The sequence below is a fragment of the Pelodiscus sinensis genome, chromosome 11 (genome assembly GCF_049634645.1).
Source record: "Pelodiscus sinensis isolate JC-2024 chromosome 11, ASM4963464v1, whole genome shotgun sequence".
NCBI classification, from domain to species: Eukaryota; Metazoa; Chordata; order Testudines; family Trionychidae; genus Pelodiscus; species Pelodiscus sinensis.
The window spans coordinates 50,005,032-50,027,814 of record NC_134721.1 but is presented as its reverse complement, the minus strand read 5'-3'; the positions used below and the strand labels follow the sequence as shown (position 1 = coordinate 50,027,814).

At 42.9% G+C, this 22,783-nt stretch overlaps 1 protein-coding gene across 3 annotated transcripts in view; it reads left to right on the top strand.

The window, feature by feature from the left end:
- WNT7A (Wnt family member 7A) overlaps positions 1–22,783 on the top strand; it is a 55,959-nt gene that overhangs the window by 11,330 nt on the left and 21,846 nt on the right. For all 3 annotated transcript variants that reach the window (XM_075939682.1, XM_075939683.1, XM_075939684.1), the window contains one exon: positions 15,788–16,059. In XM_075939682.1, the coding sequence (XP_075795797.1) occupies positions 15,788–16,059 (272 nt within the window). The remainder of the gene's footprint in view (positions 1–15,787; positions 16,060–22,783) is intronic.

The window sequence follows — 22,783 nt, the reverse complement described above, 5'->3', positions numbered from 1 at the left end:
TGCCATGTATGTGTGCCCAAGATTAAGAATGTCAAGATCTTACTGCAGATCTGAATATTTTTAAAAAAACCCAGCCCTTACAATGAAGACTGACATTTAATGACAAAAGCAAGACTATCTGGAGTGACATGTCTGCCACAACCTAATTAAATTAACTCATTTGTCCATAACTTCCATTCAGATGGGCAGTCCCCTTTGGACGTGTCTATGACAGCAAAAATGGGGCCTGGGATGGGACCTCCAATGGCAGCAACAGTGCAGCTTAATAGGCAGGGATGATTAGAAGAGACTGATAAGTAACTGAATCCTGCTTACAGTGTAGTCGACAACATGGCTATCACTGGCAGAACAGAACAAATGAGGGCTCATTTTGAGGAAGGTATGTGCAGCCTCAGAGTTTGCATGTGGGGTTGGGGAGGAAGGAGAAGGCTCACCATAAAGGGGTAAGTTAGGTTCCACAGTCCTTTATCCTGCTCATACTACTCATGCAACTACTGCAACTGAAGTCAGAGACTACTCTTGTGAATGATGTGAAGAGAATCTGGCCCATGTGCATTAAATCATCCTTATTCAGCACTGAGTTGCATGTTGTGTATATACTTTTAACTTCAGGGAGAACCTCAGAGAAGTAAAGTGATCTGTGCAAGTTTATAGAGGGGACAAGGTGTTAGGAGTTATTAGCTCCCACTTGCTTACATTCTCAGACCTAGAGATCATGCTTCTCTTCCAGCAACATCCTTAACTCTTGTTCACTGAATGACTTATGTGATACATAGTCTCATGATAGTAATGAGAGAAAAACGTCTTGTAAGTGGTCTGAGTAAAGATGGAATCTTCCATTCTAACACATCCCCATGAATGACATATTCTGAAGGCCAAATTATTTATCCTCTAACAACAATGTAACACTCTTACCTTCCATGGGTTTGCTGTATAACTAGCTAGCCTTATAATTGGAATTAAGCAAACTGTGTAGCTTACTTTGAGGTAATTTTGAAATAAAATGCTATTCTGATAAATCCCTTAATCCTTATGAAATGAGGGTTACAGGGATGCTGGAATAGTGTGCCCATTATTTCAAAATGTATTTTGAAATAACAGACGTGTTTTGGGATACTTCCAGTACCCTGAAATAGTGCCGTTATCTAGATTTAGCCGTAGAAAACAATTATTTTGTGGCTGCACAAAAGAGAAAAGACTCCAGCTTCTCATACATGAGCTAGCAGGAGAAAAACGTAGAAACACTTGTTTTGTCACTAATGCATACAGATCTGATGTGCAGTAAACACACATCTGTTCAGTAAAAAGTTACCATCTTTAGTCACTTTTCAGATTAGAAATGCATTTTAAATTATATCATTTAATACAAATGATTTTTCTATCATGTCTTTGGTCCAAGTGTTTTTGGTATTCACTTCCAGTATAGTTTCATGGGACAGGCTTTAAAATTTGTTTTTTAATTACAAAGAGCAAATATCAGGCCTAAATATCATTGTAAAATTATTAGCAGAAGGAAAGTACAGTAAGTTAAAATTAAACTAGTGTCTATAGTCAGAGGGAAGATATTTGCCCATGAAAGCCAATAGGCAAGGTTGCCACCTCAGCAAAAGGTTTCTGTTTGGTATTGTGCCTTTAATACAATACCATTCCCTCCCTGCAGATGTAACTGGTGTTTAGAGATTGACAAATACTATATATTTTGAACCACTGGTGCTAGTGAGTCTGCAAGATATACTGAAAGGGTGAAATATAGGTCTCAGTGAAATTAATGGGAATTCTACCATTAGCCTGCATATCAGGATTTGCATGTGTGTGCTGGATTTTCCTCTCCTGCTTCTATATCTAAGCATATATATAGTATTTGCATAGGCAGTAAAGCAGGCTTAGTTATTCACAAAAAACCTCACTCCTGCAAAAATAGAGGTGAGGCTGAAAATCTGGCCCAATATATCTAAACCCCAGCATGTTGCTTTATGCCAAAGAGTCAATCTTTCTAGGCTGTGACTGTCACAGTAAGATAAAAACATTGCCCAAGGTCACATTAGTTGGAATTCACATCAGAAGGATCTCATACCTGACTTCAAATGTATCTTGTGAGTACATGTCTCAGAGAAACAAAAAGATTACATTACATTAAAATACAGAGTAACTAAATGCTTATTGCAGGTTCACGATACAGATTTTTCTAAAAGAAACTGTAACTACCTAAAACACCTTCTGCCACAGTGCTGTATAAGAAGTGAAAATATATAAAAGGGAGGACCCATATCTTCTGAAATCCAGAACGATGGGACTGATTTTACAATCTTTGTGTCTTGAATAACTATTTTATAAGCTTAAAACAGAATTTTCTTTTGAAATGGAATACATCTGTTTGCATCTGATTTCAACACTGAACCTTTTTAATCAGTGTTGATGAAACATATTTTAGAAATGTGCATCTATCCATCTGTCCATCTGTGAGTCCATTTGGTATGCAGCTTCCTCTTATCATAACTTAAAGCAAAGTCTGGGTTTGGTTGTACCAGGACAATGGGATGTGCCTGAAATTCAATTTTTTCTCATAAAATGGAAAGGGAGGGGTATGCCAGGGAGGATAGTTATACTACTGAATGACCACAGGGGGACAGGAAGGGGCCAGAGATGGGGACCAGGACAGCTATAACTCCATTGGGCCAACAAGGGGCAGAGATAGGGACAGCTACCTACAAATATTTCAGGGTATGTCTACACTACCCCGCTAGTGCAAACTAGCGGGGTAATGTATGCATACCGAACGTGCAAATGAAGCCCGGGATTTGAATTTCCCGGGCTTTATTTGCATAAGCCGGCCGGCGCCATTTTAAAATGCCGGCTTGTTCGAACCCCGTGCCGCGCGGCTACACGCGGCACGGGCTAGATGGTTCGGACTAGCAAGCTATTCCGAACTATCTGTACGCCTCGTGGCACGGGGTTCGAACAAGCTGGCATTTAAAAATGGTGCCAGCCGGCTTATGCAAATAAAGCCCGGGAAATTCAAATCCCGGGCTTTATTTGCACGTTCGGTATGCATACATTACCCCGCTAGTTCGAACTAGCGGGGTAGTGTAGACATACCCTCAGAGAGTTTGTTTGCGTGTCTATTTGTGAATCTGTCTGGCCCTAGCCAGAGGACATGCACCCCCTCCTCTGGCTATGTCCACTGTGGTGGCAGCAGCCATGGATACATACTTCTCACCTGGCCCCAAGCTGCTGCAGCCAAAGAAAGAGCGAGTAGTCCTCTCTCCCAACGGCAGACTGCACATTGAACCCCTCATCTCCAACCCCACCCCAGAACAATGATTGCAATGAAGAAAAACAAAATGTATTTGAGTTAAGGACCCAAGCAATGCCGGGTAAATACATAACACAATCAAATTCACTCTATTTCTGGAAATTGGTTAACTAAGAATTTTTAACGTAGCATCTTAGCATACTCAACTTCATTCTAAGTCAGCAGAAGAGCTGGGTGCTCTCAGCTCCCACATTTGGGCCCCTAACTGGAAAAATGGTGGTACTTTAATTTTCAAAACTATTTTTTAAAAAATTAATTAAAATGCTGTTTTAAGAATCAAGCCTGCACATTCTCTCTCCCCCCTCTTTCTCCTCCCCCTCTCTTTCCCCCCAAGAGAGACAGATCCAGATAAGTAAGCAGAGGATGAGTTCTGCTCTCCATTTTACTAGCTATGAATTATGATCTCTATAGACATGTGAAGTAATGTTCATCATGGCACATAACTGGCAAGGTACACTGTATTTTCCATCTTTTTATTTTCACAATCAACATATATTTCAGTTCATGTCACTACAGATAACTCCCTCCCTGACCTGTTGGCTTTAAATAGCAGAAAATACAAGGTATGTTTTCCAATGAGATAAATACAAAATTGTCTTTTTTATTTCCCAGATTAGTCAATTTATGGTTGGGCTGAAATGGGGGGGGGGGGGGGGGAGAGGGGGAAGGGCAAAACTTTCTAAAACCATAGGTAGAATCTGCTCAACACCCTCAGCTCTCACTAACTTCACTGGGAGTAGAGGATGCTCAGCACCTTGTAGGATTAGATCCCAGTTTCTGCACTGACTCAGATACCTTTTGTAAAAGGGTTTAATTTAGGTGGATGAAATTAAGAAATCTGTTTTAAAGAAAAACAGAAATGTGTGTGTGTGTGGCGGTGGGGGGGAGAGGAAGGGAAATCCTAAATGAGTAACGTCCATATTTGCTTCTGGTAGAAAAAAGATCATCCACTGACTTCCCAGACCCTAGTCTTGTCAAGGCTTTATTCATTGGGGTGCAGTTACACATGTGCAGGCTTGTAGGGCTAGGGCTGTAGTGTACAGCATGCATTTCCTACAGGGACATTACTACATGTTAGAAGAGCCACATGGTAGCCAACTTGACAAGTGTTAAGATTATTCTGCATTCTGTTCTTGACTTCGGCTGTTCAGTGCACGAAGCAACTGTCATACATACACTTAAGTACAAACAAAGACATTTAAAAACTGAAAGGGTCAAAGCATGGTTCCCTCATTCACATACTTGTGAAATCAGAGTTCAAATACAGGTCGAACCTCCGTTGTCCAGCACCCTCGGGCCCCGAGTGGTTCTGAACAATGGAATTTGCCGGACAAGGGGATGTTAAAGTTCCCCACCCGGCTGTAGGCTCTGCTCCCTGTTGGGGCTGTGCTCCTTGCTGCCTGCAGCTGCCTCCAGGCTCCCACCCTGCCAGCCCTGACCGGGGCTGTGTTCCCCCACCGCACAAGTTCTGGACAGGGGCTGGCCCCACTGCCTCTAGCCCTAGCTAGGGCTGCACCCCCATGATGCTGGTTTGGGTGGTGTGCCCAGCTGCTGGCCCTGCTAACTCCAGTCGTAGCCGGGGCTGCACTGTCTGCTGCCAGCCCCAGGCAGGACTGCCCTCTTGGCTGCAGACCAATGCTGCCTCCAACCCCGGATATGGATGCGCTCCCCACTACCAGCCCAGACTTGGCTGCGCTTCTGAACCTGGCCAGCCAGGGCTCTCTGGTCCAGCAATATCTGTGGTCCTGCCAGACTACGGATGTTGCTGGACCAGAGAGTCCTGGATTTTAGAGGTTCCATCTGTATTACTCCGTAACAGCTGGTGATGTAACTGATGCTAAGTTCACAGATCTTGTCTATTTCTAACTCTATTAGATCACCAATCCCAACCCCTGAAATACCAAGATACTGTTCTTTTCATGGGCTGTAACTCTGTTTTAAATGTTGCAAGAAAAACCTCAAGAATTTGGAAGCTTGAAGTTGTGTCTTGCCAGCTAAAAAGCTTTATGCCACACCGTAAGTTTCTTTTACCCACTATTTATGAGGTAGGACATTTCCTTTATATTTAGTAATAACCAGAATAAGTGATATCTTCACCAAAAAGCATTTAATATTTTATCAGGTACTGGTCTGTTAGTAGTACTTGGCATCTATGGATTTATACTGCTAAGTAAAAACTCTTCATGTTTCACAGTTTAAATACTTGATCTAATATTCTGCAATAAAGGGAGTTTCCATTAAAAAGAAGCATATGCTATTTGAAACTGGTGGTATCTATCATTTAGCTTAGTTATGACCATCCCAATGCTTTCATTTGTGTCATGTCATGAGCTTCCCCAGCATCACCTGTGGTTGGTGTTACTGTGCAGTCCTTGGTTAGAGGACTAAGGACAGCCCAGGAATTACAAGATCAGCCTTTATTTGCACAAAGATTTTTTCTAAAGGTTTCTAAAATCTGGTGTTCTAACATGAGCATCCATTTTAGGCCTTGCTCACCACAGTCACATATTCCCTCCTTTTTGTCTAGCAAAAGGATACAACAGAAGCCAAAATATGGCTTCTTCTTTGGGTAGTGTCCCCGTGGCTGCTCCACTGTGGGTGTCAGGCTCGCCTCGGCACCACAGATCAGGATCGTCCCAGCACCACAGACACCCACAGTGGAGCACCCACGGGGACACACACCTCGAAGAACCATCATTACTGCACAAGGTGAGTAACTTCTTCCCCTCCATGGGACAAAAGGCAGCCATAATCCAGCTACTTGTGAGTGCATGGGGAAGATCAGAAGGTAGCTTACCATTGACAATATCAGTACATACTCTAATGGTGCACTTCCAAGTGGGTTACACTAGGTAGAGTACCAGGAAGTATAAGCTACAACTTTTGTACAAGTGTAGCTAACTCTCCACTCTCCAACAGCGATCCTAGGTTTCACACCTCATTCCATCACCCTCCCTCCTGCACTCAGATGACACCAACATAGTGCACCTCAGCATCCTGCACCTCGGCTGGAAAACCCATCCTTTGGATGTATGACATTGCCTACACTGAGCCATCCTTCTGGACTGTGGTTTGCATGGATCCCAGTCATCCCCTCTTACTGTGTTCGTTGTGTAGATTTGTATTGCATGGCAGCTCCAAGAGGAGCTGGTATAGATTAAGATTTGCCATGGATGTCACCAGCTTGCAAAGATTTTTTTTTAAATGTCTGGGTCCCTTTCTGATGTTTGTAGCTGTTGGGTTGGAGGATTGTTTGAGATAGATTTCCAGTCTGGCAGGCATAGTTCACTCCTATACCGTCTGTCTACACTCTCTCCAAATAGTGTCTTCAGAGTGCACTCTGTTCAGCTCAGACTCCCATGTCTGACCTCCTTGGGCATTTACAGAGCCCCCAGCACTGCTGTCTGGGTATCTCCATCATTTCAGGTTCTACAGAAGAAAGGGGATCACCAACTCCAGCTTTCCTAATCACCCATCTTCCCTGGGGGAAAAGTGCAGTGAGTGTTCTGGATATGCTCCAAAGAAGGCTCTATAGCCCACTGGAAGCCACAGTTCTGAGCTCGATACATCTTTCCCTTCCCTCTTTGCAGAATCCCAGTTATCCCCTCACAATAAAAATGTTACAGGAATAATCACTTGCTTCTTTGCCCTCTAACAATCTTTTTCATGCCACTTTACCTCTTCTTCCTGTACAAGAGTTGCTGGTCCCCTTTATAAAGTGTTTTTGATGCTATGATCATCAATAGCTCTGGATTTAAAAATACTGAAATAACTGCACTGGATAGAAGTTAAAGCCTGAGCCCTTTCAATAGTACTTCTAATAATAAGATCCTGAATGTTACATTGCTAAATCTTTGCAGGGAAATTATGGTAAGGGGGCTAATTTGGCTGAGATGTATATACTTACATTCCAGTGATGGGAGGAAGTAGATAGAGTGAAATTATTCATCTTCGTTCTGGCTGTCTGCGAACTCACAATGGATTATTTCCCACATTGTCCTTACCTGGCACTGTAGCAGCATTTCAAGATGAAGATGAACTGTAAGCAGGTGTGGTTAGTGTCTTCTAAGACATCTGTGCCCAGCCTTTTACCTTCCCCTCCTAAATAGATTACTCCTGCTGTGGTGACATATACCTGCACATAAGGATGAGTTTCGGGCAGAAGTTGGTCAGAAATTGAACTCACTGAAACAGTGCTTTTGATGTGTTAATGTGCACCTGTTTACTGGCCAAATGCAGAATGTGCCAAAACTTGCCCCCCCAAAAACTTAAAATATTTTTAGAACTCTCACCCTTCTGCCCCCTCAAAATTAATCTCAGACTCTCTTAAAAAACCCATAGTATATGCAGTGTTCTGAGCAAAACAAGTTTTACAGAGTAGGTTAAATCTTGCACTTTATAACGTCTTTGCTTGAATACAAAAGGAAAAATCCTGTTGTACTTTTTGAGTATTTAAAGCACAAACAAGAAACTGCAACAAAAGCAGTAATATTAGATGAACACAAAATTACATCTACTAATTCTAGAATGTCTCATCATTTATATTCTTAAGGACAGAACAAGTGTAACTGCTTTCAGAATCATCAGTGCAAAACACATCAGCCTGAAGTAGATGAGACGTGTGAGTGATACTTTATGAATATACTGTATGTGGTATTTGAGTATTCTCCTGTGGAGAATTCCTCTGTATACCTGCCTTCTGTCCAGTATAATCTTTGTCCAGTATAATCTCCTCTAGTTTAGCACTGAAGAGCTGACAAGACTTTTTACACACACACACACACACACACACACACACACACACACACACACACACACACACACACACACACACAGTTTTTAGAGAATAGTTTGATATGATTTATAGTATTTAAGTAGGATTAGAGTCAGGCTCATATCTTTTTCTTATGTGAAGAAAAGCAATTCCTGAAAACAACCTGTTAGATGAGAAATGCATCCAAAGCAAGAATAAAAACAGATGTAAATGTAGACCTAAAGCTAAAGCATCTGCATCCTTCCACAGAATAATCTCATGAGAAATAATTTTGTATGGTATTTCAGCAAGATGGACCCCACAAAGTTGCCAAGTCATCCCTTAAACGGTTTTAGGGCCTATTTACTACAGAAGTGCCCCATAAGCCATAGAAAATCCTAGAAATATCAGTGCATCCAACTTTTAACACCTCCTTCCTGGCAGCACAGCTTCCCTAGTAGCCTCCTTAGTAAACTAGGTAGGGTGTCCCAGTATACCATAATTATCTGAACAACATGGCTTTTGTAAGGACCAATCACGCTTCACTGGTCTATCAGAATTCTTTGAAGGGAGTCAAAGAAACACGAGGACAAGGGAGCTCCAATGGATACAATGTACTTGAACTTTAAGAAAGCCTTTGACAAAGTCCCTCAACAAAGGCTCTTAAGCACTAAGCAGTCATGGGATAAGGAGGAAGAATCAGTTGTTGCATCTGACAATGTGGGTTTCAGCCCATGAAAGCTTATGCCCTAATAAATTGGTTAATCTTTAAGGTGCCACAGGACTCATCATTGTTTTTGTGGAAACAGACTAACACAGCTACACCTCTGAGAGGAAAAAAAATCAGTAAGGGTGCATCTACATAGCATAGCGTATTTTGAAATTTGGTGCTGTCTACTCAGTGCCAAATTTCAAAATAAGTGCTATTCTGACAGCTCCCTTAACCCTCGTGGAACAAGGTTACAGGAACCCCAGAACAGCACGCCCATTATTTCGAAATAGATTTTAAAAAAACGGGCACGTTTAAAGATGCAGAATTGTTATTTCTGAATACTTTCAGGATCCCAAAATAGCCCCACTGTCTAGATATAGCCTAACTGATTAAAAGGCAGGAGACAAAGGGTACTGAATAGATGGTTAGTTTTCAGAATGGAGAGAGATTAATAGAGGTGTCCCCAAGAGATCCACTCTGGGACAAGTGCTGTTCAATGTATTCATAAGTGATCTCAGAAAAGGGAGAAAGAGTGAGGTGACAAAGTTTGAAGATGACACAAAATTAGTCAAACTAGTTAAATACGAAGGAGGCTGAGAAGAATTATAAAAGGATCTGTCAGATATAGTGACTGGGCAACAAAATACTGGATGAAATTCAGTGCTGATAAATACAAAATAATGCACTTTGGAAAATGTAATTCCAGCTATATGTACAAAATGATGAGGTCTAAATTAGATGTTATCATTCAAGAAAGAGATGTTGAAGTCAGCATAATTAGCCTTCTAGAAACATCTGCTCAATGTGCAGAAGCAGTAAAAAAAAAGCTAACAGAATAGTAGGATCCATTAGCAAACAGATACTAAGATAATGGAGCAAGTAATTAAGGAAATCATCTGTAAACACTTGGAAAGTGGCAAGGTGATAGGGAACAGCCAACATGGATTTGTAAAGAACAAATCATGTCAAACCAATCTGATCGCTTTCTTTAATAGGATAACGAGTCTTGTGGATAAGGGAGAAGTGGTGGATGTGTATACCTAGACTTTAGTAAAGCGTTTGATACGGTCTTGCATGATAGTCTTATCAATAAATTAGGTAAATACAACTTAGATGGGGCTACTATAAGGTGGGTGCATAACTGGCTGGATAACCGTACTCAGAGAGTAGTTATTAATGGTTCACAGTCCTGCTGGAAAGGTATAACAAGTGGGGTTCTGCAGGGGTCTGTTTTGGGACCAGCTCTGTTCAATATCTTCATCAACGATTTAGATAGTGGTATAGAAAGTACGCTTATTGGGTTTACAGATGATACCAAGCTGGGAGGGGTTGCAACTGCTCTGGAGGATAGGGTCATAATTCAAAATGACCTGGACAAATTGGAGAAATGGTGTGAGGTAAATAGGATGAAGTTTAATAAAGACAAATGCAAAGTGCTCCACTTAGGAAGGAACAATCAGTTTCATACATACAGAATGGGAAGCGACTGTCTAGGAAGGAGTATGGCAGAAAGGGTTCTAAGGGTTATAGTGGACCACAGGCTGAATATGAGTCAGCAGTGTGATGCTGTTGCAAAAAAAGCAAACATGATTCTGGGATGCATTAACAGGTGTGTTGTGAGCAAGACATGAGAAGTCATTCTTCCGCTCTACTCTGCGCTGGTTAGGCCTCAGTTGGAGTATTGTGTCCAGTTCTGGGCACCGCATTTCAAGAAAGATGTGGAGAAATTGGAGAGGGTCCAGAGAAGAGCAACGAGAATGATTAAAGGTCTAGAGAACATGACCTATGAGGGAAGACTGAAGGAATTGGGTTTGTTTAGTTTAGAAAAGAGAAGATTGAGGGGGGACATGATAGCAGTTTTCATATATCTAAAAGGGTGTCATGAGGAGGGAGAAAACTTGTTCATCTTGGCCTCTGAGGATAGAACAAGAAGCAATGGGCTTAAACTGCAGCAAGGGAGGTAGGTTGGACATTAGGAAAAAGTTCCTAACTGTCAGGTTAGTCAGACACTGTAATAAATTGCCCAGGGAGGTTGCGGAATCTCCATCTCTGGAGATATTTAAGAGTAGTTTGGATAGGTGTCTGTCAGGGATGGTCTAGATGGTATTTGGTCCTGCCATGAGGGCGGGGGACTGGACTCGATGACCTCTCGAGGTCCCTTCCAGTCCTAGTATTCTATGATTCTATGAAGACAGTAAATATCGTAATGCCAGTGTATATATACCCATTGTATGCCCACACTTGGAATGTTGCCAGCAATTCTGCTTATCCCATTTCAAAGAGGTTATAGTAGAAATGGAAAAAATACTACAGGTGTAGTTACACTGTACGGTAGGTTGAAATAAGATACGTAATTTGAGCTATGTAAATTGCATATATTCTATTGATGTTATTTTAAAATAGCTTATTTCAAAATTTGGCGCTGTCTACACAGAACTTATTTGAAAATAAATCGCTATTCCCAAATGTCCCTTACTCATCATGGAATGAGGTTTATAGGGATGTCAGAAGAGTGAGCCTGTTATATTTTGAAATAATGGGCGCACTCAAAAGATGCAGAATAGCTATTTTGGGTTACCAGAGGTAGCCTGACATAGCACTGCAGTGTAGACGCAACCTAAGAAGGGGAACAAAAATGATTAAGGATAGGAACAAGTTCCATATGAGGAGAGATTCAAGAGACTAGGACTTTTCTGCTTGAAGAAAAATGACCAAGGGTGACTATGTAGAGCCCTGCTCAGATACAAAGTTGCCATCCACATGATCCGTGGAAATCCACATCCGCAGATTTAAAGTTGATATCTGTGAATTTTCAGGGTTCTGGATACAGAATTTTTATCCATATGTCTAGCCACAAAAAGGAGCTGCAGATATCCATATCCACAGATGTTGGATACCCATGGATATAAAGTGGATATCCTCAAATCTGTAGGGATATGGTAGAGGTCTATAAAATCATGAATGATGCTGAGAAAGTGAATAAGGAATTGTTATTTATCCCTTCACATAACACAAGAATTGTGGTCACCCAGTTAAATTAATAGGTGCAGTATTTAAACTAACAAAAGGAAGTACTTCTTCACACAACATTAACGTTAACTTGTGGAATTCCTTGCCAGGAGATGTTGTGAAGGTCAAAGTTATAACTGGGTTAAAAAAGAATTAGATACATTCACAGAGGATCTATTAGCCGGGATGCTTGGGTGTCTCTAAGCATCTGGCTGTTAGATGCTGGTACTGGAGGACAGGGGATGGGCTCACTTGATAATTGTCTGTTCATTCTCTTTGAAGCACCTGGCCACTGTTGGAATTCAGGATACAGGGCTAGATGGCCCATTGGTCTGGCCCAGTATGGAACTTGGAGGGATAGTCAAGGTGCCTCAGCTGGTTCTAGTGAAACTGGTATTTTGTTTCAGAATTCCATGACATTTGCTTACTTGTAAGCCTGTGAGCATCTGGGTATTATATATAATTCATTCATCAGCATATTCAGGTAAGTACCTGATAACAATTACATCAAGGCAATAAACATCTAACTTCACTTGATATTCATGCTTAGTTCTCTCCCCCCCTTTCTCTGACAAATAGGAAAATAAAAGAAAAAACCTGTCTCAGTTCTTCAATTACTCTTTTTAGAAACTAGTGGGTGTCACAGGAAGACTGTGGCAAAGCAACAGTTTTACATTTCATCCTAAAGGCAATAAATCTCATGGTTGTTCTAATCTGAATGTCTACACTAGGAAATTATTTCAAAATAACTACCTACTGCAGACTAGGGTTTGTAGAGATTACCAAGAAATGTCTGTCCACTGATCCGACAAGCCACATCCTTCCAATTGCATGCATCTCCTGCTGTCTGGAGGGCAGGGGACTGGACTTGATGATCTCTCGAGGTCCCTTCCAGTACTAGTGTTCTATGGGTCCTGCGCTTCCTGGTGGGGCTTCACGTGTGCCTCAGAGGCTCGCGGTGTCCCTATCACTGCCAAGAAGGCAAGGGTACCCCGCTATCAGAGCCCTTTCATCATCAGACAGGCCAAGATTTTGGAGGTGTCCCGCCATTAGTCTACAGGGTCTCCCCTGTTCCTTACTATCAGCCCACCAGCCAGGAGCAGGGTTGGGGGGTCCCACCCACTTGCTCCGGGTTCTGGCCCAGGGCCCTATGCGGGGGATAGCCCCGAGTGAGCTGTGAGGCTTGGCCCTTACCCTACTGAAGAGCAGCCCCTTCCTGGGCCACTTCCCCAACTCTTCCTGGGTACCTCCTCCCCGATGTCTTGGAACAGGCCTTGTTGCTGCTGGCTGCATTGGGTCTCTGGGTTGGCTTAGGTTGGGCTCCTCTGTCTCTTGTCAGTCCCTTTTCTCCTTCCCTTTGCCTTGCTTGGGGGAAGGTTTTTATTGTGTGCTCATAGCCTTAAGTGGCTGCAGGTGCTCTAATCAGTCCACCCTCCAACCTGACTCCAGATGGGCTTCAGGTGTCCTAATTGGCTGGGCTGCAGACTCTGGAAGCCTGCTCTGGGAACATAAACCCAAATACCCAACTCCCCGGCTACGTCTACACTGGCATGATTTTCCGGAAATGCTTTTAACGGAAAAGGTTTTCCATTAAAAGTATTTCCGGAAAAGCACATCTAGACTGGCAGGACGCTTTTTTGGAAAAGCACTTTTTCCGGAAAAGCGTCCGTGGCCAATCTAGACGCGCTTTTCCGCAAAAAAGCCCCGATCGTCATTTTCGCGATCGGGGCTTTTTTGTGGAAAACACTACTGTGCTGTCTACACTGGCCCTTTTCTGGAACAGTTTTCCGGAAAAAGACTTTTGCCCGAACGGGAGCAGCATAGTTTTTCCGGAAAAACACTGATGATTTTACTTTAGATCATCAGTGCTTTTCCGGAAATTCAAGCGACCAGTGTAGACAGCTGGCAAGTTTTTCCGGAAAAGCAGCTGATTTTCTGGAATAACTTGCCAGTGTAGACACAGCCCCTGCGTAAGTGCCTTCCACCCGGCTTCTGCAGCTCCCTCTTCTTCGGCTGCCCTAATATCCATTGTTATGGACAATTGCTGTTGTAGGTCCAGACTGCAGAGAGGGAGGCAATCTTGTAGAGAGTCCAATTCATCAAGGTAAGGTTGCCAACTCTCCCCAGCTGAGTGGACTGGATGCCTTTTGTAGCAATGGTGTTCGGTCCATCCGGTCCAGGAGAGGTGTCAATCCTACACCAAAGGTATGTCTATATTGCAACAGCAGACCTGTGGAATGGCCTTAACTGGCTTGGGTTAGCCAAATGGCACTCAGGCCATAAGGTTAAATTGCAGTGTAAATGTTCATGCGTGGTCTGGAGTCTTGGTTCTGAGATCCTGTGCAGGGAGAGGGTCTTAGAATCTGAGCTCCAGTCTTAACCAGAAAGTCGATGCTGCTATTTTTTAGCCCTGTAGCCTCTGGCCTGGAGTCAATTTATCTGGGCTCTGACACTTGGTGCTGTGGGGTTTTTTACTGCAGGGTATATGTACACTCGGCATTTTGAAGTTGTAGTCCAGGCTCTTGAACTGGAGGCTCCTGGAAACTTCTCCTTTTCCTTTAAGTTTTCATGACAAGCCATTAATCCTAACAATAATAGACCCACAGAGCCTGCAGGGCATATATATCCCATCAATTCAACATTTTACAAATTGTTGCTTTTACGAAGGACAAATCAAGAAATCTTTTAGGGAAGTTGGTTGTTAGTTCATTTGTAAACATAGCACACAGCACCATCAGTGTAAATAACCTCTGAAAAGTGTAAAGAGTGTTCATGTTGGCAATTGGCAAAGAAGTTTCCTTATTAATAGACTTTGTTGATTTTTTTCAATCCATTATGCTTCCTTGCTATGAGGTAAGAAAGAAGATATTTTTCATTAAAAGAATGAACCACTTAGAGACAAGCATAAAAACATAGATCACGTATGAGAAGAGAGATGGATGCAGCTGAGAATGGAGAGCCTGTAAGATTTCCTTACTTGGAAGGAAACTTTACAACCATTTCATTCTTCCTTTTCCTTCCTTCCTGTTTCTCATGAAGTCTGATGAACAACAGAAATTTGCTTGTTCTATGAATCATAAGCAGGGGTGACCCATGACTATAGGCCGACTTGGCCGTTGCCTAGGACGCCGCCTTCAATGGGGCGCCCGAGGTACCCGATGATGACATCATGGGTCACCCAGGACGCCCGATGATGATGTTACTCCATTGACAGCTGTGCAGGCAGGGGTTCCGATCACTCGTTCTGCCTGGGGCGCCAGCTGCCACAGCCCGCCTCGGCCCAATCCTGATCATAAGCTATCACCAGTGGTTGTTTGGGGCATAACAGGACTCAGTTGGCAGATGTTTAACAAGGGGATTTGAGATTTAAATAATTGTTCTAATTTTGAATCAGAATGAAAAGTTGAAATCTTGAAAATATCCACAAACTGGCCATTTGAAAAAGCTATTGGATTAGGTCACTCAGCCTTTTTTGTTTTGATAAATTTGAAATGTTTGGTTTTGATTTTGAGTTTTTACTCTTTTTGTATAACTAAATGGATAAAAAATTCTAAATGAGAAGAAATTTCAAATGAAAATTTGAAATTTTTCCTTTCAAATGGGAAATTTTGATAATTTTGAAACTTTTTTCTATTTTTCCAAACTTGGGAGTTTTATCAATGTCCCACAAATTGATGAATTGATATTTTTAACAAAAAAAACTTCAATTGGAAATTTCCCAGCTAGCTCTAATGGTAACTGAGAAATATTTGTATATCGTTATCTGGATAATACCTAAACTTAAATATACTGTGGCATGGAGCTCTATTTTTTCAGAGTGTCTGAATGTCAACAAAAATCAATACTTAGAATAGCAGAATAGTACATTTATATCTGCATATTTATAACACTTCTAATTATAACCTCGTGGCATTTGTACTATGCTGACTTGCACATATTTTCCCAAATAATTCCATGACAAATGATGTCACATATACTTACAGCACTGTTTTAATTTCAGGTAGCAGAGAAGCAGCATTCACATATGCCATCATTGCGGCTGGAGTAGCACATGCAATCACTGCTGCCTGTACCCAAGGAAACCTAAGCGACTGTGGCTGTGATAAAGAAAAACAGGGACAGTACCATAAAGACGAAGGATGGAAATGGGGAGGTTGTTCTGCTGACATCAGATATGGAATAGGATTCGCCAAAGTGTTTGTGGATGCAAGGGAGATTAAGCAAAATGCAAGGACTCTCATGAACTTGCACAACAATGAGGCTGGGCGTAAGGTAGGTGTGTCTCTGCTCTCTATCATCATATGACAATTCCTTGTCTAGAATCAGAGGTCTGGTGACAACACATACAGCACAATGTTAAGAACTAAATGGACTTTAAGACTAATGCCATTTTACAGTAGTTGGACAGGCACTTTTGTAAGCTACACAAACTTGTTGGACAATCCATCTGTCAAATATTTGTCTAAATGTTACTTTTTCCAGTCATAAAGCAGAAAATGCAAACCAACAGTTTAGCTGGGAAGTCAAATGGTGCTTAAGGTAGAAAGCTTTCTTGCTACTGTGTAGCTGAATCTGCTTCTCTTCAGGTTGAGACATGAATGTCTCATCATTCATTTGAAAAGGGATCACTTTCAACCCAACTGTCTAAATCTTGCTCTTTGTGTGGGGACTATAGCTAAAGGGGGGAAAATGTGAGTGAAATGGAACTGAGACCACAAACCAACTCATTTTAACCCAACATAATATATACACACGTAAGGCAGGGTTATCATTTTAAATGGAAAGCTCCCCCACCATTCCTTAGAAACAGGCAGCTTAAAACACATTCAGGCAGAAACAGTGTTTGAACTTTTGTCTTCCTGGCAGCTGTAAACATGCACTTTTTATGTGGAATCTACACAGCAATTCTGGGAATCTTGACATCTCATGGTTTTGCTTCCTTTGCAATATATTGTCGTATATTCAGATTTCCTACTGTCACATGCAAAGAATAAAGATGCGGGCCCTGGCACGCCTGTCCAGCAGAGCAGCACTCAGCACAGGACTCGTGACAAGAACTACATCTGTGCTCCGCAGATCCCTGTGAGGTGGTTTGGCCCCCAGGGAACAGTAGAGCAGCCTCAGAGCACCCTAACTTGTGCTAGCTAGGAAGTGCCCAAAGTCAGTCTTTACACTGGCCAGTGGCACAAAGGGGCCAGGATCTCTGGTTCATAGGACATTAAATTACTATGTGGAAGTGTACTCTGAAAGAACAACGATGTAAAAACACCTTCTTATTCAGGGCTGGGCAAAATATGGCCCACAGGCTGGATTTGGCCCCAAAAGCCACCAGATCTGGGATGGCTTTTTCTCTGCCCCCTGCACACAGCTCAGAGCGGCCTGTGGGGGCCTGTGATTCTCTGAGTGCCATCGTGAGTGAGGGGAGGTGGGAAGAGGCTCCACATGCTGCCTCGCCCCCAGCTCTGAGCGGTGTGAGGGGGTGCAGCAGGCAGGGATCCTGCCTGAGGGACCCTCTAGGCTGCTGGCCAGGAACTTCTTAGGTAAGTGCCTCCTGGTCAGCGCCAGCCCCTTCTTCCCCCCAGCTGTTTGGCCACTGCACTTCTGCTCCCAAAACTTCTGCCACCCCGCTCTTGCACTCATACCCCTCCCAGACCCTGCACCCCAATCCCTTGACTGAGGTCACAACCCGTTTCTGCTCCTGGTCACAACTCAAACCCCTGCACCCCCATCCCAGGTCAAAAGCCCCTTCCAGACCCTGTACCCTCTCCTGCCCCAGGTCACAAACTCTTCCTTCTACCCAAACCCACTCCCAGACCCCACACTCTCTCCTGTACCCCAACCTCCATCCCAGGCCCCACGCTGCTTCCATTAATATCATGGAAAAGTATAGCCCTTGATGACTTACCATATTCTTGAAGTGGCCCCTAAATCCAAAAAAATGTGCCCACCCTCTTTCTTATTGTTCCCTGTGCATTTACAGCCCAGTCTGCTGATTTTACTGGCCTGTCATTGTTTTACTACTGTTAAGTATTATAGAGCCAAGAGAGCTAAGGACAGTGAGCTGGATTGTCTCCCTTCAGGTGCATCATCAACAGAAGGGTTCACCAAATAATGCCTCAGGGACACCTGAGCAGTCGCATGGCCTTAGCTGGATTGCACAGACTCACTGGATGGAACGCAGCGAACAGTGCTGTTACTGACCCACGGTTACCTTCTAGAGCAGAAGGGCTCCTGAACATAGTAATTCACTGTCCTACAGCCCAATCTTGACCCCAGCTCCAGCCCCAAGCTAAAATAATTCCCTGTGCTTTCTTGGCTCTTTATTTCACCTTCTCCACTGTCGGCACTTCGATGGAATTTTTCAGCCAGGCTGTAAGTGGTGGCTTTGTTTTTGTCTTGCTGTGAGTTAGCCCTGAGTCTGAGTAGCCTGAAGTGGAAAGTGGCTTGAAGACACTAATATTTCTGTTGCAGTAACAATAATTAGGGCTCTGAGAGATCACATCTGGCACTGAAGTGGCAGCCCACAGCATTTGGGCCTTGAAAAAGAGCTACTGTTTCTGTCACAAGCAACAGCATAGCCTGCCTCAGACTTACGGCTGCCGAAAGCTAGAGCAGTGATACGAACCTTTTCTTTATTTCAGTGTTTTGGCACTTCAGTGCAGAGATGATCTCTCAGAACACTACTAAGTTGTTACGACAGCAGAAATATTAATGTCGCCTGAACTCATCTCATTGAGTAACTGTTCAAAGAGCTTGATTTTAACAATCCCTGCGGTAGACTCCAGTGGTCTGAGAATCACTCTCTTGGCTGGTAGGCTCTTTACAGCAGATGAGTTAGCATAGCCTGATTGTATTCCACCGGGCTTTTTAACAGAGAGGGTCACATTTCTTTTGTTACACCAGTGTAAGTCCACTGAAGTCAATGATAACAAAGGAAATTGGTCCACTCAATGTGGCGTTCCCCCTTTTTGTTGTATCTTGCAAGAGCTGGTTTATAGAGAGGTTCATTTTCATATAACTGGTGTAGCTTGGAGCTGGAAGGAAAAAAATGAACTTAAAATGGCTTACTGACATCCGGCTGCTCACAAGTATGTTTGGCACTGGGGGTTCTTTTAGAAAAGCATCACTACTGCACAGCTAAAGGAATCAGACAAAGTATCCCAAATGTTGTGTATTATAGTTACAGGGCCTAGGTTTTTAGAATTACATGGACAAAAATGTAGTAGGCATCTGGGTCTTGGGGCTGTGGTGGGAGCCAAAATCACAGCCCATTTAAAAGTTCTGTAAAAGTCCTTAAGCTAGCCAAGGCAGAGGCATAGCATAACATGGCAGTCATGCCCGTGTCTCTTGACTCTCTAGACTGTGAGCTTTGTGCTGTGTTGTGCCTTGGATATGTAGCATAATGTGCCTGGTCCTTTGTATTTCCCACCAATTGCACATGGGCACAATGATTGTATGTCTAATTTGTGTATACAACACACACAGTCCTAAAAAACTAGAGCCTGGGAAGTTTCACTGTGTTTGTCTTATTATCTGGAAGAGCTGTGGTGTGTGCTGTCTTTGGCAAACTGCCATTTCTCCAGCAGGCTCAGAAACTATTCTGATATGGAGATATTTATATGCCTGTAACTGAAGCCTTCACAATGTAGAGCTACTGATTTCATTTGAGACCAACACAAGCCTGGGAGGGTGTTATTGAGTGGCCACAAACCAGTAGAAAATGGATTGCTAAAGACTGTATTTAGTTCAGCGGTCATAATCAGGTTTTGTACAGAGTTTTTGTCACCTGCTCCATTCTACAGCAAGGACTACCTGAGGGCATGCATCAAAGTGGGAGTGATTGCTGATTTTAAATGCCACAAATGGACACAGCAAAGCCTGGCATGTTGTGTTTCAACAGGGAATATCTGAGATCCATATATTTTTGGGACTCTTTTCCAAAAGATTCCAAACTACTAGGAATAACCCGGTCTACTCTAGAAGACATACCCACTGCTGAGAGTGGTTGTCAGTAACTTGTTCCTTGGAACAGCATATCGACAACGGTTTAACTGCTAGTGCAGACAGGATAAGAGTGTTATCAGCTAGGTTTTAGAAGGCATGACTGAGACTCATCAAGTAAGCAGTGTAGTGAGAGAAGAACTTCAGGTGTAGTTGTTGCTTTTTAACCATGCATTTTTTTAGTTTATTCATATATTAATTTCTTAGCATCCTTTTCCTGACACAGTCTCATTAGTGTAATAGCTAATGAACTAGCTCACAAAGCAGTAACATTCAGACCAAGGATAATATGAGTGTCTCCATGTACACTTAGTTATACAATGTGTTCCTGGTCTCTTTTCAAAGCTGGATTTGCACCTTACACACTCCTAGGCATAGCATTTTCAGGGTCCCCCTGTGTAGAGATGATCTTCATGTTTTGCATAAAAAATGAAACTTAACTCACTTAACATTTAGTGCTCCTAGAACGCTGGCACCCCCTATGCATGTGCCAACGGTGCCTAACTCGAATTCTAGCCATGGCTCTAACCCATCTGTCCCAGGATATAGATCCAGTTCTGACCATGGTTGTCAGTCACTGGTCCTATGGATTCAGTATCTACAGGATTTAGGTGGTTGGGTGGAAGGGATAAACAGGGTTCATCTGTATCTCTGTATTTCCCCCTCACATATGCAAGTGGAAGTTCTCCCAGTTTCTTCAATAGTCACTCCTATTGGGCAGTGCTGGGATTCCCAGAAACTCTTTTTTAGGTATGTCTATTCTGCAGCTGGAGGTAAAATTGTCAGCTTGGGTAGACATATGAAAGCTAACTTTGATCGAGTTAGCACACTAAACACAGCAGCACAGCTTTGATGGTATGGGTGAGCTACCTGAAAAAAACCCCCTCCAGGTCCTCCTAATTATGTAATTGCATAGCCAGCTCATGGCACTGCCCAGGATATGCTACTATTTTTAGTGCACTATTTCAATCAAAGTTAGCGCGTGGACATCTACTCAAGCTGGAAATTACAACTCCAACTGCAGTATGGATGTACCCCTGGTTAGCCAGATCAGTGAGCTCAGAGATGGATTTAGGAGGGATTTTTGCTTGCACCCTGGAAAAACATCTCAATCAATGGGAGATGCCTTAGTTCATTTGTCTGGCATATCTCTTTCTGCTAAGAGGGCTCCTGGAACCCTCTTCCATATCTGAGACACATCACATCAGGTGCCCTTTGCTTTGCCAAATTCATATATCCGGAACTGCTGGCTGACCACACTGAGAAGCAAGCAGAACAAGGAGAATTGTAGGAGCATTCATAACAGCTGTGCCAGAAAATGGAGATAAAGTTCCTGTTAATTTGTAGCATGATCCTACTACTGATCTGCTCTCTGAACTTCCACTAACTGCATGGGAATTGCAGACATGCAACAGTTGTGGGTTGGCTCTTCAATTAGCAAATTAGACTTCTCACATACAGAGGTACTTAAATTATGCAGGAAACTTCCATATCTACTAGTGTAACCTGCTAAAATAGCAAAGTAGGTATGAAAGAGCTTAGATATTTTGGTGCTTTGACTGAAAGATTTTCTTTCCGTGTCAGAAGCAAGGACATTATCAAATCTCTCTCTCTCTGACATTGCAGTTCTGTGAATGACATCTTGCATCAGTGTTACATCATATTAAATATAACGCCACATTATGAGTCATTGTTATAAATCATGGTACAGGCTACATTAGAAGGCTTTTGCAATCCAAGGGCACATCAAGGTGGATTTTTATTTGATGTTTCTCTTTGCAGACACACATAGGTGTGCTAATTTAGTAATTCTATCATGAATTGGTAGTGCTTCAATTCTCCTTGGGCTCTTGAGTTAAATATATGTTGTAGAAGAGGTTCTGAATGAACAAACAGGGGGTTTGTACTCTAACTACCAGGCATGGCTGAGAGAAATTATAAGGAGTGGATCCAAATGGATCAAGTAACTTTCAGAATTAATCCAGTGTAATATTGACTGTCCTATTTGTAGGGGAAGAGGTTGAGATGAAACAGTGGTGCTTAGAAATGAAGGATTTTAGGAATCCCCACAATACAATTGTGGAATGCCAAGCATTATGTCATTTTGGTCCCCTTTCCTGGCTGGGTCTCTTTTATTGCCTAGCAAAGTGTTAACTTCAGAGTAGGTTTGGATTCCTCAGACAAACTGCCTTGTATACTTTCCCCACTCTCTTCCAGTGCTAGTATCAGCACTAGAATCACCAGACCACAGAAGAGCCAACAGCATTGCAGTGTGTGCATGTGGGGTCCCAGCTCTGCTTGGAGAAGAGGCGGAGCTAGGACAGCCAGCGCCCAGTGCTGCCTGAATCCCTGCCAGTCCTCAGAGCCGGCCAAAGCGCAGGATCCAGGGCTCCAGTGGCAATTCTAAAGGGCCCGGGGTTCTTGGCTGCCACTGCTGGTGCTATTTCTAGATGGCTTAGGTGCCCACAGGGGGGACAGACTACCAGTCATCACCATTTGTGGTTCAGCTTTGTTGTGTGTATACATATACAATGTCTCTTGGAGAGTCCAGCCGTTGTACTGTCCTTTAACAGGGTGCACATGCCCCTGCAGCAGCTAGCCAGCATGCCACAGGGATGGAGCGAGGCCCTGCCTGCCTTCCCCACCTCCTCAGAGATAGCTGTGTCACAAGACGGCTTGTAGGGAGTAGTCCTATAAGGGCATGTCTACACTTGCAGCCTAATTTGAACTAGGGCTGCAAATGTAGGCATTCGGAATTGCAAATCAAGCCCAGGATTTAAATATCCTGCGCTTGATTTGCATCTTCCTGGCTGGGTGCCATTTTTTTTTTTTGAAATTTACAAGCCCGAAGTAACTTCCTGCGTCTACATGCGGCAGTGAAATGGGCGTTCGAAATAAAGCCCTAGTTCGAACTACCTGTTATTCCTCCTGCAATGAGGTTTAACAGGTAGTTCGAACTAGGGCTTTATTTCAAACACTCGTTTCACTGCCGCGT